Source organism: Mytilus californianus, unplaced genomic scaffold (assembly GCF_021869535.1).
Source record: "Mytilus californianus isolate M0D057914Y unplaced genomic scaffold, xbMytCali1.0.p SCAF_1, whole genome shotgun sequence".
Taxonomy (NCBI): Eukaryota; Metazoa; Mollusca; class Bivalvia; order Mytilida; family Mytilidae; genus Mytilus; species Mytilus californianus.
Genome location: NW_026262581.1, coordinates 32,681,484 through 32,702,185, shown reverse-complemented (window position 1 = coordinate 32,702,185; position 20,702 = coordinate 32,681,484). Strand labels below are relative to the sequence as shown.

Genomic DNA, 20,702 nt, shown 5'->3' with positions numbered 1-20,702 from the left:
GCATATTATTTTATTGTCCAAGACAAATGGATTGAATACATATTATACAATTCAGAATTGACCATTTCGAAATTTTTTTAAAATATGACTGTATATCATGCTAAGGGTCTTTGATGTTTTTGCGACCATTTGTTTTTTACGACAACAAATTTCCGGCTTATTTTTTATTTTCAATAAGTCAAGATGAATCAAGATGGATTGCTATTATAGAACACTAAATGCAAGATTTTCATTACGGCTTGCTTTTTATTATTCATTTCGAGTGATGCGCAAACGAACAATTACCGTTTTATATTATTATCAAGACAGAATGTTTACTTGTACAGCTGTATGCTTAAAACAAATCCCCGACAAGTGGTTCACATGGCCATTTAAAAGAAAGAAGTTCTTTAATAGCCTGTTATCTATAACACGAGTTCAAACATATTATTTGATGTATTGCAAACCAAAATTCGATTGTAATGTTTTTATATAGATTTTATGTCGTATTTATAATTCTGTTAGTCGTCCTGAAAAAAAAATGTGGAAGCTGCTAAAACAACACGTGATAAACATTTATTGTTAATAGTATATTATTTACCGTTTAGTAATGTATTGGTGTAATTCTATGATCGCTGACTCCAATTACATTGACTGATCGACATTTATTATTTTACTTAATTGTCGATGATACATGACTTATTAGTGGTTTGCTTGATAGCAATTGTCTAGTTAGAATTGCATCTGCGTTCATTTTAGACGTCACTCATGGCCGAAAACAACGCAGTAAAAACTACTGAAGCCAAGGAAAGAGGAGGAAAAACAGTTGTAATCGCTTTTGATGGAAGTGATTATGCTAAACATGCGATGAAATGTGAGTAATTATTATACAATATATCTTTTGTTACAACTGTTTTATCCGTGAGCTAATCATTGAAAACAAACTCATCATAGATACCAGGGATAAAATTGAATACACCAGACGCGCGCCGTACCATTTATAAGACTAATAAAAGTGATTAATACTTTCGAAGTCAAAGGTAAAGTAATTTGAATACTTGTTTTGTCTTTAACTTTTTTCTTAGTCAAATGTATGCAGACGAGAACAAGTAACTTTTATTAATTGTATGAATGGCAAGGTCACAAAGACATATACAGCGTTAGTTCTTTTAATATTAGGTATCACATTGTTGAAATACTGAGAATCTTAGGTAAAACTTAAACTATCATGAATTAATCAACAATATCTTATTTTGTTTAAGGGAGCAGTAACACTTGAACAATCACAAATTAATCAATAATATTTTTGTATTGAATTACCTACAAGTTGTTCACACTATAAGTGTTTTACAAGCATATGATCAATCAATTAGGTTTAGTTTAATGACATTTCTGGTTAATTTGTTGTACATTTTTTTGCGAAATGTAATGCCTTAAAGTGCTACAGATAAAATATCAAGAAGATCAAAACACAACTAAATGAGCCTCAGTTGATCCAGTAAAAACTATTAAAAATAAGTTCATTTCGTTCGATGCTAGCATCATTATCATGAAAACTTCATGCTCCATTTTGGTGTTTAGATACACCAGTTGGTTGTTCAAGCAAGACATGCCATTATTATAAAATCTGGAATGATCGGCATTGTGGTGTTAAACAGTTCGATTTCCTATTCCAAATTCAAATGCCTTTAAATATCAATATCTATGAATATTCAAAGAACTTTATCATATATTTAATATCTAGACTAATTGAAAAACATTAAAAAATTAAAATCTCCCAAACCGGATCCTACTTATTGAAGTGTTGACAATTCAGCCATTCATATATTTCGTATTCTGTCAATCTTTGGCACCATCTCATGTCTGGGCCCTCGTTAAGGGTTGACTTTTGTTAAATTTGGTACTAAAAGACAAAAAGCATTTAATTTAAAAAAATGACGAACTCCAAGGTAAATTCAAAAAGGGGGAAGTCCACAAAAACTGACAAAACCAAACGCTAGACTTCATACACCAACTGAAGAATTGGAAAAAAAACTGTCATACTCCTGACTTAGAACAGACATTTTCCGAAGATCTTTTTTAAGTTTCTTATATTTTGTCCCAATTTGTTTTTGATTCGGGACGAATGAGAGCTTGATAAATTGTGAAGACAGTGACCCTTCTTTTGTCAAATAAACTCATGAAAGATACCAGGATTAAACTTTTATATGCTAGACGCGCCTTTCTTCTAAAAAACACTCATCAGTGACGCTCGAATCGAAAAAAATTAAAAAGGCCAAATAAAGTACGAAGTTGAAGAGCATTGAGAACCAAAATTTCCGAATAGTTTTTCTAAATATTTCCGAATGTTTTTTCTAAATACAGCTTAGGTAATCTATTCATGGGGTATAAAGTCCTTACTTTTTTTTTTTTTGAAAAATTCAAAATTTTGTAAATAGTTAATTTAAAATGTTGACCCTATCAATTACAATTACGTTAGTATGTTGACTTCTAGATGTCTTTTGAGTTTTTTGTTCTTTGTTTTGCCATCTCATTGATGTAAACCCACTGTTTAATTTCTTCCTATTCATGTATATATATATATATATATATATTGACATATGAAATATTTTCTTAAAAGACATATAGTATGCGATCGATATAAGAAGATGTGGTATGAGTGCCAATGAGAAAACTCTCCATCCAAGTCAAAATTTAAAAAAAGTAAACCATTATAGGTCAAAGTACGGTCTTCAACACGGAGCCTTGGCTCACACCGAACAGTAAGCTATAAAGGGCCCCAAAAATTATTAGTGTAAAACCATTCAAACGGGAAAACCAACGGTCTAATCTATATAAAAAACGAGAAACGAGAAACACTTATGAACCACATCAACAAACGACAACTACTGAACATCAGATTCCTGACTTAGGACAGGTGCAAACAAATGCAGCGGGTTTAAACGTTTTAATGGTACCAAACCTTCACCCTTTTTCTGAAACAATAGTGTTACATCACAACATAGAAAGACACACTATGATGTTAATAAGCTTTCATGAAATTCAAAATATTTGGAGTACTTCTATTTCATTCACAAAAGTAATTTTCAAAGTCGAAATAAACTTATAAAAGGAAAAAAAATCCATTTTATAATCAGATGATCATTAAATACTTCGACTTGAAACTTTAAAAGCCATCTGTCTTTTAATATTTACCAAATTCCCTTATTGACGTGTATTCAATGTTTCCGTATATTAAATTTGAAAAATTATTTGCTCTTACTATGACAGATTGCATTAAAAGATAAGTATGTCACATCTGGTGTAATCTAAAAGTAGTGCAAAAAATGTAGAAATTACTACAATTGCACAATTACCATTATCTTCGGGGAAGTCTATATTATTTTGTGCAATTTTACACTTTTTGAAACCTTTGCAGATGAACAAAAAGGGCATATATTTTTTTTAAAACGCAAACATTGATTTTGTTATCAATACATTATAACATAACTAAAAAGTATTGTTATACAGCTATAAACAATTACAATCCTACATTTTATCGATACATATATTTTGGCATTGCATGGTTATTTAAGTCTTACTACATGATTTTTTATTGGTTACTATTGGCTTTGAATTAGATTAGGTACTTGGTGTTTTAAACCTTTTTGTTCGCTATAGATCGATCTGATAAGTCAATCATTTTTCAACTGATAATTATTATACTTTGTCCTTACAACATATGTCCATGGTTAGGGAAGTTAAAATGTTTAAGCAACTGCAAACATGTTTTTAATAATGACCCGGCCGCATTCTGTATTTGACTGTCCCATGTCAGGAGCCTGTATTTCAGTTGTTGTCGTGTGTTGCTGTAAATCATATTTACTTTTGGTTTATTGTTTTTTAAATACATCAGGTCGTTAGTTTTCCCGTCTCAATTGTTTTAAATTTTGTAATGTTGGACCTTTAATAGCTTGCTACGCGGTTTGGATTTTGATCATTGTCGAAGGCCGTACAGTGAGTGACCTTTAGTTGCTTATGTAAATGCTCTTTTGTTCCGACGTTGGAACGTTCCGGGCGGAAAGAACTAACTAGCCGAAAAGTTCCGGAGGAACTTATTAAGTTCCACCGGAACAAAGTGACTAGTTGAAAAGTTCCAACGGAACATATCAACTAGTTAGAAAGTCCCTTTTTGCCAAATTAGTCAAAACCGGAACTAACAAACTAGCCCAAAAGTTCCAACGGAACTTATCAACCAGGCAGAAAGTTCCATTTGGAGAATTGATGCAAAGTAAAAGCGCAACATATTATATTTGAACCTTTCAAAGGGAAACCAAGATACTGAATATACCATATTTCGTCCTTTTTGTAGAAAGAGGGGGAAGAATGAGTATCAGTATATATAAGAGCAAATCATTAATTTACAAGAATACCCAACGCACTGAAAGGGGTTTCTTTGGGGACAAATATGCAAAATTTAAGTTGTATTTCATAGCTCACATAAAACGGAATAAGTTGCATTACCATGCAAATTTAGTATTCATAGTACCCTCAAGAGAGGGCAGAATTAATACCCCCTCCTCGTGTGGTTCTTTGCATCAATTCTCCAAATGGAACTTTGTGACTAGTTGATAAGTTCCGTTGGAACTTTTGGGCTAGTTTGTTAGTTCCGGTTTTGACTTATTTGCCAAAGAGGAACTTTGTGGCTAGTTGATAAGTTCCTTTTTCCGGAACTTTGTGACTGCACTCGGAATAAAACAACTAGTTGGAAAGTTCCATCGGAACGAAATAACTAGTTGAAAAGTTCCGCCGGAACAAAGTAACTGACGGAACGTAGTGGCTGTTACACTTATGTCTACGTCATTTTGGCTACTACTCTAGTGGAAAGTTGTCTCATTGGCAGTCATACCACATCTTCTTATTTTTAGCTCACCTGGCCTGAAAGGTGAAAACAAAAAATAACTCGTGAAAATATCAAGAAGCATATGAATCCAGTCTTGTGAGCAAAATTTACGTTGATTGGCGTCAGAGTAGCTTTTGTGGAAACATTGATATTTAGGTCTTTCCACTTTTCCGTGGAAAGACCTATTGGTTTTCTTCTGATTATTAGGTCTTTCCACTTTTCTGTGGAAAGACCATTGTATTTGTTCTGATTATTATTATTATTATTATTATTATTTTCTTCCGCCTAATTTTGTTCTCGCGTAAAATGTTTGTTTCGCAAGATGTCGCTTAGATATTTCTTATATAGTATCATACAGTTTATGCGCTTTTTATTTTCACCCATTCTAAGCCGAACAATTTTCTTTGTAGGAGTTATCTCCCTGAACACTGTTTTCCTTGTGACTGCATCTCCTCCGTAACCGTAAAAGAAAGCGACAAATTTATTTTACCAAATGGCTCGCTATATCCTCAGGATTTTTTGTCCAATTTTGACGGAAGCGATACGAAGACTCCATATGAGAGTTATTTCCCCTAATGCATTTGAAATAAGTGATATGCATTTGTAACTGGTAAACCATAAGTGATAGAGACCTAGGGTCTGTTGATTTGAGGTCCTTGGTCCTAAAGAATAGAAAACTAGGTCAAGGTCAAAGGTCAAGGTCATGTTGTGATTTTTTACATTAAGTTTATATCGCTTCTTCCTAGAAAGAGTTATAGATATCGACAAAACAATTTAACCAAAAAGTTTGTCGCGACACGTGTTTACTAGAAATTTTTTGTCGAAATGGTACGCGTCATTTTATTGCAGGGTCAATGTCCCTGTTATGGTCGAATCAACAAATTACTAATCAAAACTTCAAACTTTGCAGCTATCATGTTGTAAATGTTTCTTATCTCAATAATGAACCACAGTCTACCACTACACTCCCCCCCCTTTTTTTCAACTGATTTTTTTTTTAAGTCATCCCATTTCAAAGAAAAGGAGATCGCTTTTAGTCCCGTAAAATGCTAATCCTTCTTATGTACAAATTTCTTTCTGAAATAGAAATCCATCCCTGCAAAAATCTGCTCCAATTCATGTATTTTCTGAAATTAATCGATGAGGCACGTGAGGTCCGCTTGATTGCGAAATTAAAATCAATGTATTCCTGAAATCCTACACTCAAATTTCTAAACATGCATTAAAATACAAATCTGTGCTCCCGTAAACATGTGTACGTAATATGTATGCGTGATCCGACATCAATGACCTGTACAAAATAAAAACAATAGTTATCGCGTTTCTCTGATCAATACACATGTGCTCTGTTCAACGGTCTCCCCTGAAAAAACTCCAGACATATATATTCGAGCGTCACGTGACTTCAAAACATCATCACGCGCGCGGACCTAAAATTAGAATAAAACATTCGAGATCCATATCCAAATATGGAAAGTGAAACTTCCAAGACAAAATGTTACTCACCGAAGTGTTCGGGAGACTCCATATGAGAGTTATTTCCCCTTATACATTTGATATTAGTGATATGCATTTCTTACTGGTAAACGATAAGTGATAGAGACCTAGGGTCTTTTTATTTGAGGTCCTTGGTCCAAAAAAAAGAAAATTAGGTCAAGGTCAAAGGTCAAGGTCATATTCTAAATTTTGATTTTAGATTATTTTCACTTCTTTTCAAAAACCGTATAAGATATTGACAACATATTATTACTAAATTGTTAGTTGCGACATGTCGTAACACATACATTTTGGTTTAAAGGGTGCGCTGACATTAAATAAGAGTTTTCTCCCTCTTGTATATAAAAATACGCGTATGGTGATATAGCTCATTAACCATATATAATTAAGACCTAGGGTCTTTTGATTTGAGGTCCTTGGTTATTGACCTTGAAATTGAGCTCAAGGTCATAGGTAAATTTGACGTTCTAGATTTTGACCTTTGCTTTTACCTCATATGTATACATGATAAAGCCATGGGACTTTTTGCATTAGGTTGCAAGCCATTTGACCTTGGAAAATCCAACCGGAAGTGACCTTGTGTAAACCGGAAGTAGCTATTTTTTGTACTTATTTAATATTAAAGTATATAGAACCATATATTTTTGGAATCAGTGTCAAGTTAACATTCAAATTATACCGGAAGTAACATTTTTCAAACCGGAAGTGACAAATTGTCTCCCATATTTAAAAAAAAGGGATAGAAACCATATATTTTTGGAATCAGCGTACAATAAGCTATCATTTGACGCTGGAAATGACATTTTAAACCAAATTTTAATATTTTCATATCAAAATAGATCTTTATGGGTGGAAAGACCTTCAATTGTTCTCTGAACAATTGGTTTTTAATTATTTTAGATTTTGTTATACCTGAACACGTATAACAAAAGTTAGGGGATCTATATTTTTTACTACAAATTAAGCAGGTAATTTCAATGAATTTGGTATTGCTCAACTTTTTTTTTGTTAATTGAGGACGCATATTTGAGACAATTCTGCATAAACTTTTATTTGCAATTTTATTCATGCTGATTTCAAAAGCCTCTTGCATAGCCACCCCCTCCTTTATTTTAACTGAATCAGGAATGGTCGCCTTCTTTAAATACAATTTAAAATTGTACTCACTTCTTTTTCGGTTTCCGTGTTTCAATATACACCCATGAATTTAAGGTTCATGTTGACCCTTTGGCTAAAATGGCTGCGTTTTTAACTCAAAATTCACTCTGTGTACAGAAAAATGTGTGCATTTGGAAAAATTTTAAGGCATAGCATGCCCTAGATAAATAAAATTCTAATGCATTGTATGTTTTAGAAAATTTAAAACTTAATTGGATTTTGCAGTGCACTTTTTTTCGTTCCTGCAGAAGATGATAAAATTAACAAACAGTTGAGTTTCACTTGATATGGTCCACTCAGGTACACAGTTTAAATCACCAATTATTGTCACGTATCTATTGTCCATCTATTGTCCATGTCAATCAATACAGTTCACTTCAATTATTTCCTGTGGGGAAGTTCTCAAACCTCTTTCCCAACTTAGTTTATATTGGCACCTTCTGGAGAAATGAAAAAAAGTGCACTGCAAAATCCTGTTAATTTTTAAATTTTCTAAAACATAGAATATATTTTAATTTTATTTATCTAGGGCATGCTATGCCTTAAAAATTTTCCAGATACACAGGTTTGTCTGTACACAGAGTAAATTTTGAGGTGAAAATGCAGCCATTTTAGCCAAAGGGTCCACATGAACCTTAATATGTTCACAATACTTACACCCCAGTTCTATTGTTATACTTCAAAGTTTCTATTTCTGAAACAAGTGTAAATTGAATAGATCTATTGTTACGAATAACAATGGATTTTGATCACAGGGTGTGACGAGCGGGGTTTCTGGAAACCCCTGCTTCTACATCCCGCAAACAAAGTCCATTGTTATTCGTAACAATAGAAATTGATTATTTTTTAAATAGCATGAGCATAAGAAATTACTAATAGTGTTCACTACAAATTGTTTCAAGATATTAAAAAAACACGTTTTAGGAAATTCCAATAGCGAAAAAAAACCTTTAAATACTCCTTTGCTTGAAGGTATATTTTTTTTTATTCCAGTCATATGTCTCTATTCTAAATTCTAAAGCATTGAAAAATGGGGATTCTAACTCCCGGACCCCCCCCCCCCCCCCCCCCCCCCCCCCGGGTTACCCAGTGGCCGATCAGGGGGTGGAGGTTCCGCGGGTTGGACCCGACTTTTATTTAAAAGATCAATGCAATTTGAATGGTTGGACCCCTCCCCCTTTTTCTCTTGAGTTGGGAACCCCCGGCTGGATTAGCCCCTGACTGCCCCCAAAAAGGGAGTTCCTAAATACTAAATCTGTATCTTTGTATGTTGAGCGTCTCTGGTAGTCGGGTTTCTAATGCAGACACACCTATCCCTTAGTATGTCCGATTATGAATGGGGATTTTTATTCCCGAGAAGAGGGGGAGGGGCTTTTTTTCAATCAAACCGTATTAAAGATATAAAATAAAGTTATGATTACCTTTATTAAACTGATACAGGTAAGTACTTTGGGTTATAATATTGTCTTCATCTTTAGTCTCTTCTATCAAATCCAACGCTTGCCACAAAATGTCGTCCGTCTTATACCCGTCCATATTGACAACTTAATACAAGAAGCATGATGTATTTTTTGTTTGTAAGAAGAATACACGAAACAGTCAACCTTGACCTGCTGATCCATATTAGCACATGGATTTAACGGGAATATGCAAAACAACTTTGACATTTGTAAAATATACTCACTTAAGGAAAGGTTACTAGTGGGGTTTCATGTAATAAAAAAAAATCTTATAAATCATGGTTTGATATTGTCAATAAATATGCTATCGTTTTTTTTTCATTTAATAATCAATGTTAACAAAATATAGGGTTTAGAATGGGGTGTAAGTTAGTTATACACCTCGGGATACGGCGTGTCTGGATAAGAAACCCCTCCGGCCTCCGGCCGACGGGGTTTCTTATCCAGACACACCTATCCCTCGGTGTATAACTATTACATATGTTTTGGAATAATAAATCACGTGCACAAGACTAAACTGGTCAACTGTAACACGAGATAATTTACAGGTTTAACTTATTATGTCAACATAACAATGTAACAATAACCTATAAACTGGGTGCACTCGTTTAATTATTCTAGTATAAAAGGTATTGAGAACATATTTAATTCATGGATAGATACTGAAACACAAATTAAAAAAAAAATAATAACAATTCTAAATTAAATCGCTGTGATCCGTTCAATCGTTTTTCAAATCAACAGAACAGTTGCATTTAACAGGTCGGACACATTTCCTTATACGGACATGTATTATTTAGTATACTTATGCTCCCGTCACTGCATGTATTAGTGTTTGTTTACAAATAAAGCATTTTTTTTTGGCGATTGACCAATCCACTGAATGATTTGCAATGCATGACTTGCCTAAAACAGACACACTACTTAATTTTTCACTTATTGCCAGAAAAGAATGTTTCTTACTTTTTTTCTTTTGATTACTTTGTGATATCACCTCTGAATATACTCATTCTTTCAAAAGAAACTTTTTGCTGTCAGTATGTAAATACATTCAAAACAAATTCCTTTCATGCACAAAATTTTTTTCTATGAATAGACATGACTTTGTGTAAAATAGTAATTATGTATATCCCCATTGAGAGGTCCCTGACATACTGTGATTGCGTGAATTCTTTGTTGTCGAAAGCTTGTGACCGACACGATATCATTGAAATATCAGGTGTCCATGTCCACACTGTTATGAAATTCATTCTATAGATAGAGATAAACAGTAAGCAGCAATAATGTTCAGCTAAGTAAGATCTACAAATAAGTCAACATGACCAAAATTGCCAATTGACCCCTTAAGGAGTTATTGTCCTTTATAGTCAGTTTTTAACAATTTTTCGTAAATTTTTGTAATCTTTTACAAAATCTCCTCCTCTGAAACTACATAGACAAATTCAACCAAACTTGGCCACAATCATCAATCATTAGAAGGGTATCTAGTTTTAAAAATGTGTCCGATGACCCTGCCTGCCAACCAACATGGCCGACATGGCTAACAATAGAACATAGGTGTAAAATGCAGTTTTTGGCTTTTATCTCTGAAACTGAAGCATTTAGAGCAAATCTGACACAGGTAAAATGTTCCTCAGGTTAAGATCTATCTGCCCTGAAATTTTCAGACGAATCAGACAACCCGTTGTTGGGTTGCTGCCCCTGAATTAGTAATTTTAAGGAAATTTTGCAGTTTTTGGTTATTATCTTGAATATTATTAAAGATAGAGATAAACTGTAAAGATCAATAATGTTCAGCAAAGTAGAATCTACAAATAAGTCAACATGACCAAAATTGTCAATTGACCCCTTAAGGAGTTATTGCCCTTTAAAGTCATTTTTTTTTTAAATTTAGCTAAAATAGAACATCTGGGTAAAATACAGTTTTTGGCTTATATCCCTGAAACTAAAGCAAAAGTATAATGGTTGTATTATTTCATGCATCAATTGTAAACAAACATATCTGGTGAGCGACACAGGCTCCTTGGAGCCTCTAGTTAATATAATGTATGTATGTATCTAGTAAGATTTCATTTGAAATAATTGCAAGGCTTTAATATAATCAATAAACTTAATTTTCTTCTTATTATTTAATTTGACAAAGAGTTGTATTTATCATTTAGTAAAATGATTGTTGAAATTTTAAAGGGGTAGTATAAGGAGTTCATAAAATCTATACATTCATATATTGTGTAATGTGACTCTGTTTTGTATATCCCTGGTGAGGTTTGTTTTTAATAAACCTTAACTATGAAATACATTTTGTAAATTAAGTTAATTTCTGAATAGTTTACAAGGGGAAAATATTGCTAGTTTATAGGCTAGATATTGATATTAAAAAAAAAAACTCATCATATATACCAGGATTAAAATTTTGTACGCCAGACGCGTGTTTTGCTAACAAAACTTTCATCAGTAATGCTCGAATAAAAAAAAGTAATGGACTCCATCCAGATTAAAATATCGAATACAAATCAATTAAAATTGAATGTTCGTTTCGGAAAATTACAAGCAAATGCTAAAATCGAGCTCGATATATTTATGGATTGTATCAATGCATTTATAATTGGGGTCTTTATTAGTTTACACTGGGAACGATTTATAAGGGATTCTTTTATCATTACATTATAGTTTTTGTGATAAAAGATTACGAAAACATGTAATAAATTGTTGTAGCTAGACTAGTAAAATAACGATCAATGTTATAGCAAACAGAACGTTTACATCGATCAGTGATCGCATGAGGTTTAAGAAAAGTATAGCAGTGGTTTTACCTTTTCATCTTTAAAATATCCAAAATTGACTGCTAGAATTATAAATATATTTTATTTTCACGCTTCTGTGGAGAGCAAAGGAGATAACTTACAATGTAGAGGTCATCAGTATGGTACATTTACCTGAACTACAGTACTCATGTTTTTCTTTTTTATTACTTTATGTTTTACTTTTACGACCTTTGGACTTTTGTTCATAAAACTTTACTCAGTACTCGTCGTTCCTTAGTATTTTGTTACAATGTACCCTTTAGTTTTTCCTGGGATATGTTTAAAAACAAAATTCGCATTAAATCTTGTATCAATTTTTCAATTTCTTAATTAGAGAAAACTAACTTCTTCACGTGCAGTTCTTCGAAAATAGTTTGAAATTCCTGTGATGTCTTATTTCTAACTTTTGACACATGCACATTTTAACACTCATCTCTCAAGCCAAAGCAAATATCACATGTACACTAATAGGGAATAGGTCCAACTTAAGTTTCCCTTTATTGCATTGAATCATTTTTTCTACTTCTAATTCTGGGATCCTGTCAAATGGATTAACTCGTTCGTAAATCCAAATGATAATTTTAGAATCAAATTCAGACTTTCGAAATTATCTTTCGCGTTTGGAGCATTTGATTCTCACATATACATAAACAATGTTGTACGTTTGCAAAGTTTACATTCACTAAATAGCCAGAATTTCTAAAAGTGCTATATTGTCATTACAAACGCTGCCTTTGTTTATCACCTAAACTTTGATTCAATTATCTAGTACACGTTTTTTTTTTTTTTTTTTTTTTTTTTTTTGTTGTAATTCCTGATTATGATAACTCGAAACATAATTCAAAACAATGTCACCAAATAACCGACTTTCAGGTATTACCCTTCTTTCTATCAGCGTAGCTGCTGTTTTCTTAATCATCATTATCTTCAGATAATTTAAAGATGATGAATTGTCAACAAATATATATTTGCACTAAACCTCTGTGTCGATATCATTTTCTGCAGTAGCCAATTCCCGCGTAATCATTTGTTTATCAACAACACGTGCTTGCATTAAGTCAGGTCAAAGAGTGTTCTTAAACTCAGTGATTAAACAATGTATTCTTTCTTCTTTTGTAGCGTTAAGTTAACGATAAAAAACGACAGACAAAGTTTAGAAAACTTTGGTCAGAAAAAATGCAATAACATAAATGTATGTCAACTTGTAAATATTTTCTTAATGGCAGCGAGAATGTATTTCAAGCAAAAGTGTTTTATTAGAAGGACTCCTTAAGACAGCACACGAACGAAACAATAATTGTTTTTAAATTATATTCAAATTTATTCATTTATTGCACTATGTACATTGTATATCAGTTTAAGCATAACGGCCATAATTTAGACTTACTATTTGTTACCACTGTAACATATACACTGTATATACATATACTTTATACATGTACAGGCTAATATCTGAGAAACAGGCAATATATGCCCTCAATTTTAGAATTCATTCATACATTTTTGTATTATTCAAAATTATCAGTAAATTGTGTGTTCTACAAGGATCACCAGTCCTTCATCTTTCATCTGATACCTTAATTACTAAAATATATGCTACATAGTTTTAGTTTTACACCTATGCGTAGCAACTATTTTGTTTTAAATATGTACTACTTTCCAGTATGTTCATTTTTGACCGGGCCCGATTAGGTGGTGTTACATCTTACAAAGTCTATCCAAATTTATTTTTGCAAAGAATTCCACTCAAGTTCTAGGGGCCGTCTTAAACTTGCAGTGAGGTGAGAATTTTTTTCTCCGTGTTGACTTTGAGATGAAGAACAGCAATATAAGCGCTGTTCCTTTGCTTATTGTGTGTTTTTTGATGTGCATGTACTGATTTTGTGTCATGGATGGATACCCCATATCCTTTGTTTTTTCTATTAACTTACATATAATATCTATGATTATATATTTAAGATTTTGCAGAAACCATCTACCTGCCTACAGACAATGTTGTTGTCGTATATTGCGTTGAACTCGGAGATGTCATAGCAACAGGTAGAGATTATGTGATTAAGACACCGACCAATCATCCGTCATGGGGTTCCCGGCGGGGTTAAATAATTCGTATGATTCTAAAATATCTTGAGTTGGTCAAAATTGTTCTAGAAGAGATTAAGTAAACAAAACTTTCATTGACAATAAGGGGAAAATATTAGTTCACTATGAAATTTTAAAAACATGTTGTTCCTGTTAGTTATTGAAATAAATAGTTTGTTTTTAATTCAAGTGGAAAAATGTTTGCATGAAGAAAACGCTCATTAGATATTCTTGAAAAAAACGACTAGCCAAGTTGAGTTATATCAGTCTGTTTAAAATGACACCTCCCAGCGCTCCCGTTTTCTGATATCAGAAAACGGGAGCACTGAGAGGTTTGATTTTAATCAGACTGGAATTATATGCTCTTACATATATGTTTTTCAAGTATATATTAAGTACTTAGATTGTCTTTCTTAAAGAAACAGGCGTGTCTTACTGTATCATATCATATTCAAGAGTTCTGTTGTTTTGATGGGAAGATTCTGTTTTGTGAATACCTCTTGTGGCTCGGTACTTATACATCCCGCCATTGCGTTATTGTGCTATGGTCATTTTTTGTATTCTTGTCTTTCATTTTTGCTTATGTGTTTTGTCTAAATGCCATTTTGTTTTTCTTTGTTGGCATATTTGTTTGTTTTTATAGTGATTAAGATTGACTGCTGTACCCCATTTTTTTTACATGTTTACCTATTATGTCTGTTCGTTTTGTTCACACATTGTTGTCAATATAATGGAATTGTATACGACTGTCATACAAGTGAGAGGTTTATCTAAGTTAAACTATAAAACCAGGTTTAATCCACTATTTTCTATACAAGGAAATGCCTGTACCAAGTCAGGAATATGACAGTTTTTTTCCATTCGGTTGATGTGTTTGAGCTTTTGATTTTGCCATTTGATAAAGGACTTTCCGTTTTGAATTTTCCGTGGAGTTCGGTATTTTTGTTATTTTACTTTTTGGTCTGTTTTCAGATTTTTATTCATATTTTTTGTTTGTAGAAAGAACAATATATGGCTTAAGTCAAGCTGGAGGTAAGAATCTCTACTATATAATAATGCAATCTATAACTGTATTTAAAAAAAGAGACCGGCTGCTGATGACTTGAATTTTGAGAGAAAAAAAAACAACCAGAAAATAACAATTATAGGTCAACCTCGAAGTGTTGCCATACGTCATATAACAGCAATGACTCCAAATCAACAAAAATCTCCACATCAAGTGCTTAATACACGACTAAACAGAATAGTTCAACTATGTGCTTTAAAAATCTAATAATGAATGATGTGACATTAAAAACATCTCGAGTCGACTCCAGAATCCTGGTACAGTTAGAATATTTTATGGTTAAAAAACACACTACCGATTTCAATAGACCTTATCGCTGTTTGGGAATCTGCGACTTGACCCGAAAATTTGCGACACTTGAACATTTGACGTCATACAACAATCACTTTTCCTTTGTGGCGTTAGACATTTTCTCTAATTTTGTAACTTCAAAATTTTACGGGAAACTCTGTGATGTCCAGTAATGGCGGACTAATAGCGATAAGGTGTATATGTGTCTATCATTCTCTTGAAATCATTTAAAGATGACTTCTCATATATCTCACTGAACCTGTACTTACTGTTTACGCAAATGGACTAGAAAATGATGATACCATTGGACAACACTATCGTAACAAAAATCGCAGTTATCATATTTTACTTCAGCTGATGAAAAAAAGAATAGCATTTTCAATAGAATATGTTGATTCTTAACGTTAAATGGTTTAAGTGGCACAGGAAAAGAAGCTTACAAAAGCAATCTAGCCATTATGAAATCATACGATTAAAAGTTAAAAAAAACATGATCAGAGTGTTGGACGTCTGAAGCATATTTATAATACATGTACATGCAGTCATAAAAACTATTCACATAGTTACATATAATAAGAGGTTATATTATTTTTATCGTCTAACGTATACTGTATACTCTGTTATTGCTGATGAAAAGGAAGTTGAGAATAAGTGCCGTCAGTACTTTTTTACTCCAAAACAACACTTAATACATTGCATGCATCCGAAGCGCTTTTCTAGATTTTCCTCCATCAGGAACACTCAAAGCCGAATATTTGAAAGCCAAAGATGTAAAAAATCCGAAACAGTTAAAGAGCTGTGGGGGGCTAGGATGAAAATAAAAAAAAAAAAGGCAGGACAGGAGTTTTGAGTAAAACAAAAGGCAGGATGACAATTTATGTAAAAAAAGTCGGGATAAACTAATAAAAAAAGGCAGGACCGAATAGAGTGAAAAAAAGGCAGGACAGAGATTACAGCTAAAAATAAATGCAGCACAAAATTTTCATCCTAGCCACCTCCCCCCCTATTGATGATATAAATATTGATGTATGTCTAGATCTGTTTGTGCATATACTTTAATGGCGTCTTTTATTTTTATGGATTGACTGGTGATTGATGGGATACAATGAAATCGAGGCAGCTTGATTCCTTACATTAGTATATAAGATTGTTCATTAATTTTATTTGCAGCACATATCTCAATCGATCACGGCGAACTCAATGATCTAATCCAGAGGGAGATTGGAAGAATTAAGAATAAGCTTGTAGAGTTTGCTGCTTATATGAAAGAAATTAAGGTACTAAATCTATCCAATTATGTTAGTGTATCTTTCGTATTACCAATTTTATGTTCTTCATAAACACAAATTGTCTGACATACATACTTGTGTAAAGGCTGATTTGATGACTTTAAAAATCTATTAGGTCCTCGAGTAGCTTTTCAGCAGTTGGAAGATTGATGCAATAAAGAAGCACTATTAAAAATGAACTAGGAAATAACAATCAAATCAATCATTTTTGCATACATACAATTAATATAGTTATGATATGTAAATAACAGGTGAGGATACCTCCGGCAAATAACGACTTGAAGTTGAAGACATTAGTGCTTATCGTTTACGAGTATCAGTGTTTTCTATGTATATAATTCTTCCTATTCAAGATATTATTGCTACCATTTTGAAGTACTTGGGTTTACCATGGTTTTCATTTAGATTCATAATATTTTTGTTTCTTCTTGTTTCCTACGTTCTGTCAAAAGATTGTTGTATGTTCCATTTTCGAATGTATACAAACCAGACAGAGTCTTGGAGGAGGAGATATGATACGAGATCCTAGCTAACCCCTTAAATCGCACAAATAGTTAAATTTTTCAAAATTTTCAAATTATGCTATGATCTTTACTTGTAAATAAATAGGAAGGTATAATCTCGAAACTTATGCTATTCATATGTCAGATTAACATCTTTAGTGATATCCCTATGTCTGTATCATATTAATATCGTTTGTATAATGTATCACAATAACATCTTATGTGTTTTAAGATATCTTGTAGCAAAACATGTTTGCGGGTAATGCCTTGATTCATATCTAAATATTAATGACACAATCTCAAAGTAAAGATATGCTGGCAGTGTTTGCAATTTTGCATTAAATGCAAGACGTTTGAAGCCCTTGTTTGTTTGTTGTTTGTTGTTTTGTTTTTGTTTGTTCTGTTTTTGTTTTGGGATGGGGATTTGAAAATTCTGCTTTTATTTTATCTGCATGTTCGTTACATTATTTATCTGTACTGTCGGTAATTTATTTTTCTTGTAAAGACAAACTACCGTAACGGTTATATACTGTTAAGAGAGACCAATAAAATATAAATTGTTTTAAGTTCTTCAACAGATACCCATATATCAAACATTGAATATTTTAAACAACAATTTTTTCTAGTGTATTCTCTTCTATCTTTCAGTTGAACGGCACAGTAAAAAGTACCCATGCAAGTTCTCCAGGACTTGGAGTTATACATGTGGCAAATGAATTGAACGCTGACTTTATTGTAACCGGAAGTAGAGGTTATGGCAGATTTAGGAGGACATTGCTAGGGAGTGTCAGTGATTACATATTACACCATTCGGCTGTGCCTGTAATGGTGGTCACATATCCCAAAGATCACCACCACCACCACCATCACCATAAACATAAAGAATAATTTTTGTGAGAGAAATGAGGCGACACAAACGATATACAGACAATTGATATCTCTTCACTGGTACTGAAAGATTTGGAGGATTTCATTGTATATTTAGATTATGCAATTCTACTGAAATTCAGATGCATATCTCTTAGTTTGATCTAAAATAACTAGGGCTCTTGGATAAAGATAGTATCAAGTTAGTGTTGATACCCTTGAAAGTGTTAATATGTGTTTGACTTCCCGAACTTTTGTTCTCGAAGAACGTGATGAAGGTTATCTTAGAAACATTAGTGTCAACACTTTATTTTAGAAACATTTGTGTCAACACTTTAGTCAATAACTTTGCGTTTATTTCCGAACATTCTCAATAATGTGACTACTAATGATCTTCTAGCACAATTAAGATGTAAAGTAATGACAAATGCGTATCGTGCGATGACATATTATTAATTTGCATGTGTTAAGTCAAAAGCTGAAAATTGTTGAGAGTTACGTACATACATTAAATGGAGTGTTCTCTAAATACAATAGCTTTGACAAATCTAACTGAACAGAGATACAAAGAGACTCTAGACTTACTACTTTTATTTTATTGTTCATATGAGTAGTCGAAAACTTTGCCATCCTAGCTTTGTATTAAGTTAATCACAATCGACAGCCATTCAATTAAAGAACCAATAATCAGATGACTTATATCTTAGTGCGATTAATCGGACAGTGTCTACAATTAACGTCAACTTAAGATTATATGTTTTTCATCAGGAAAATGAATCCCAATGTTGCATATATATTTACATTAGGACGTCCCCTAATTCATGTCAAATCGTCAATATTTCTTAGTGAATTACATGTGTGCTGCAATTTGATATTTTTTCTGTCGTTTTTATTAGTTATTAATTCGACCGCTCTTCCAATCATGTTGAATTTACGAGCACAAATGAAGTGAATGTATCGTTATTATAATAAATATTTGATCCCGAGCTCTGTGTGCACGACATATTTTTACTTGGGGGTTGCAATCCAAGAGTTAATCAGTTCTAAAGTTACACTGGAATAAAAGGAGATGCCGTGTAACCGTCATTGAGTAGCAGCCCAACACTAATATTTGAGTTCAACCACAATTAACAAAAGGAACCAAAATAGGTAATTAAAACACTTACGCTTGACAATGAAGAACTAGTGGTAATGGAAGAGTTATTTCTACGTAATACGTTAAGCTTGTTAACCTAAAAACTTTTGATGTCAATATTTTCTTTTCATTAAAAAACACAAATTTTGTGTGATTTAGAACCAGTCTACAATACACCTTATCGCTATTTAGTCCATTCCGGAAAAAAAACAGTCATTTAGACAACTTCCTGTTTGGGTCAAAAAGGTTATCAGCAATGAACTGAGGGAGGAAAAAGTTTGAAAAGTGAACATTTTGAAATTTTATTAGTTTATGAAGCAATTTTTAAAAGACAAATTAAAGTAATTATAAAGCGTTGTTTGATGTGTTTACGATGGTTTAAACATGGATTGTCTCTATGAACAGTTTTATGCACAATATATTGTTTGAACAAGGCACCAGATAGCTTCAACTGGTTTGAAAAAGTTGTGTAATTTTAGAACTTATCCGGATTGGCATAAATAGCGATGAGGTGTATTTGGCAAAGGGAAACACATTGTGTGTAAAGTGCCATATAAGGGAACGACCATTTAACTTCAAAAGGGGGGGGGTATGGTTTTTTCCTAAAAAAATATTCTGATCCACAATTTGAAGAAAACAAATATTGTGGTCAAGCAGATGACAAAAAAAAAAAATATTCTGAATCCAGATTTACCCCATACCTTATAGTGTTAAATTTTGAAAAAAAATAATTTGATAAATAGCGTCAAAAAACTAAAAAAAAAACATTTCTGACTCAGACAAAAACCAGGGTGTTTTGAATTCTAGATACAATGTGCTTAAATTTTTGAGTGCATCAAAACCAAATAGGTATACAAATTTTTGATCAAAATCTTTACAAGCAAGGCCACTTTAACCTAGCTTAGTCGAATCCTCAATTGTGGCACACCTACATTAGCTAGTACATGTTATTTTTATTTTGAAAATTTAAAATTTGCAGCTTAAAATTTATAAACTTTGAACTATTTTTTCTGTGCTAAAACCTCATTATTATTAATCAGCTATTGGATGATCGACGTAATTTTACTTATTAATTTGTTGTTTAATTTTTTGTCATTGAATTTGGTTAAGTTTAAGAAAGGAAAAAAAGGACATAATCATTTTCTTTTTACGACCATTTACAAATTACTGCGTAAAATATAGATACACCACATGATTAATAAAATAGTTGCATTATGTAAAAAAGAGTTTATCGGATTTAACGTCACAATTTTGAACGGACGCGTATTTACACATTCCTCACAGTTAAAATGACACCCCACTTTAGCAAAAGCATTATTTCCGTCGGAAGTATTATTGAAACATACTTCTGGTATTCTACTATTCGATATGTTTCAGAATGAAAGTATTTGGGAACGTTTTCGTCTCTTTGTAGTGTTTTTTTTTGTGTGTGTATTTTGTTGGACTTCTCGTCGTTTTTCTCTTTTGGCCATGGTATTGCCTGTATTTCTTTGATATCTTTATCGTCCCGTTGATATGTCTTTTTTGTCTGTGATAATAATAGATCTTTTACTGTTGATAATTTAGGGCGAAGTACTGACTAATTGTTATATAGTGATTTAATTGATTTGTTGATTGATGCCAAATGTCCAATGGTAAATATTAATTTACATTAATGCTCAGATCACTGTTTTGTATTAGACCATTACA

The 20,702-nt window shown here is 32.5% G+C and overlaps 1 protein-coding gene across 1 annotated transcript; it reads left to right on the top strand.

Moving 5' to 3' along the window:
• The first annotated feature begins 603 nt into the window (after positions 1 to 603).
• Positions 604 to 18,750, top strand: LOC127718796 (stress response protein NhaX-like). The gene is made up of 5 exons (XM_052224862.1): positions 604 to 853; positions 13,740 to 13,820; positions 14,862 to 14,894; positions 16,390 to 16,496; positions 17,660 to 18,750. Exons 1-5 carry the CDS (start codon positions 748 to 750, stop codon positions 17,897 to 17,899), a joined length of 567 nt encoding a protein of 188 aa, XP_052080822.1. The 5' UTR covers positions 604 to 747; the 3' UTR covers positions 17,900 to 18,750.
• The last annotated feature ends 1,952 nt before the right edge of the window (positions 18,751 to 20,702 follow it).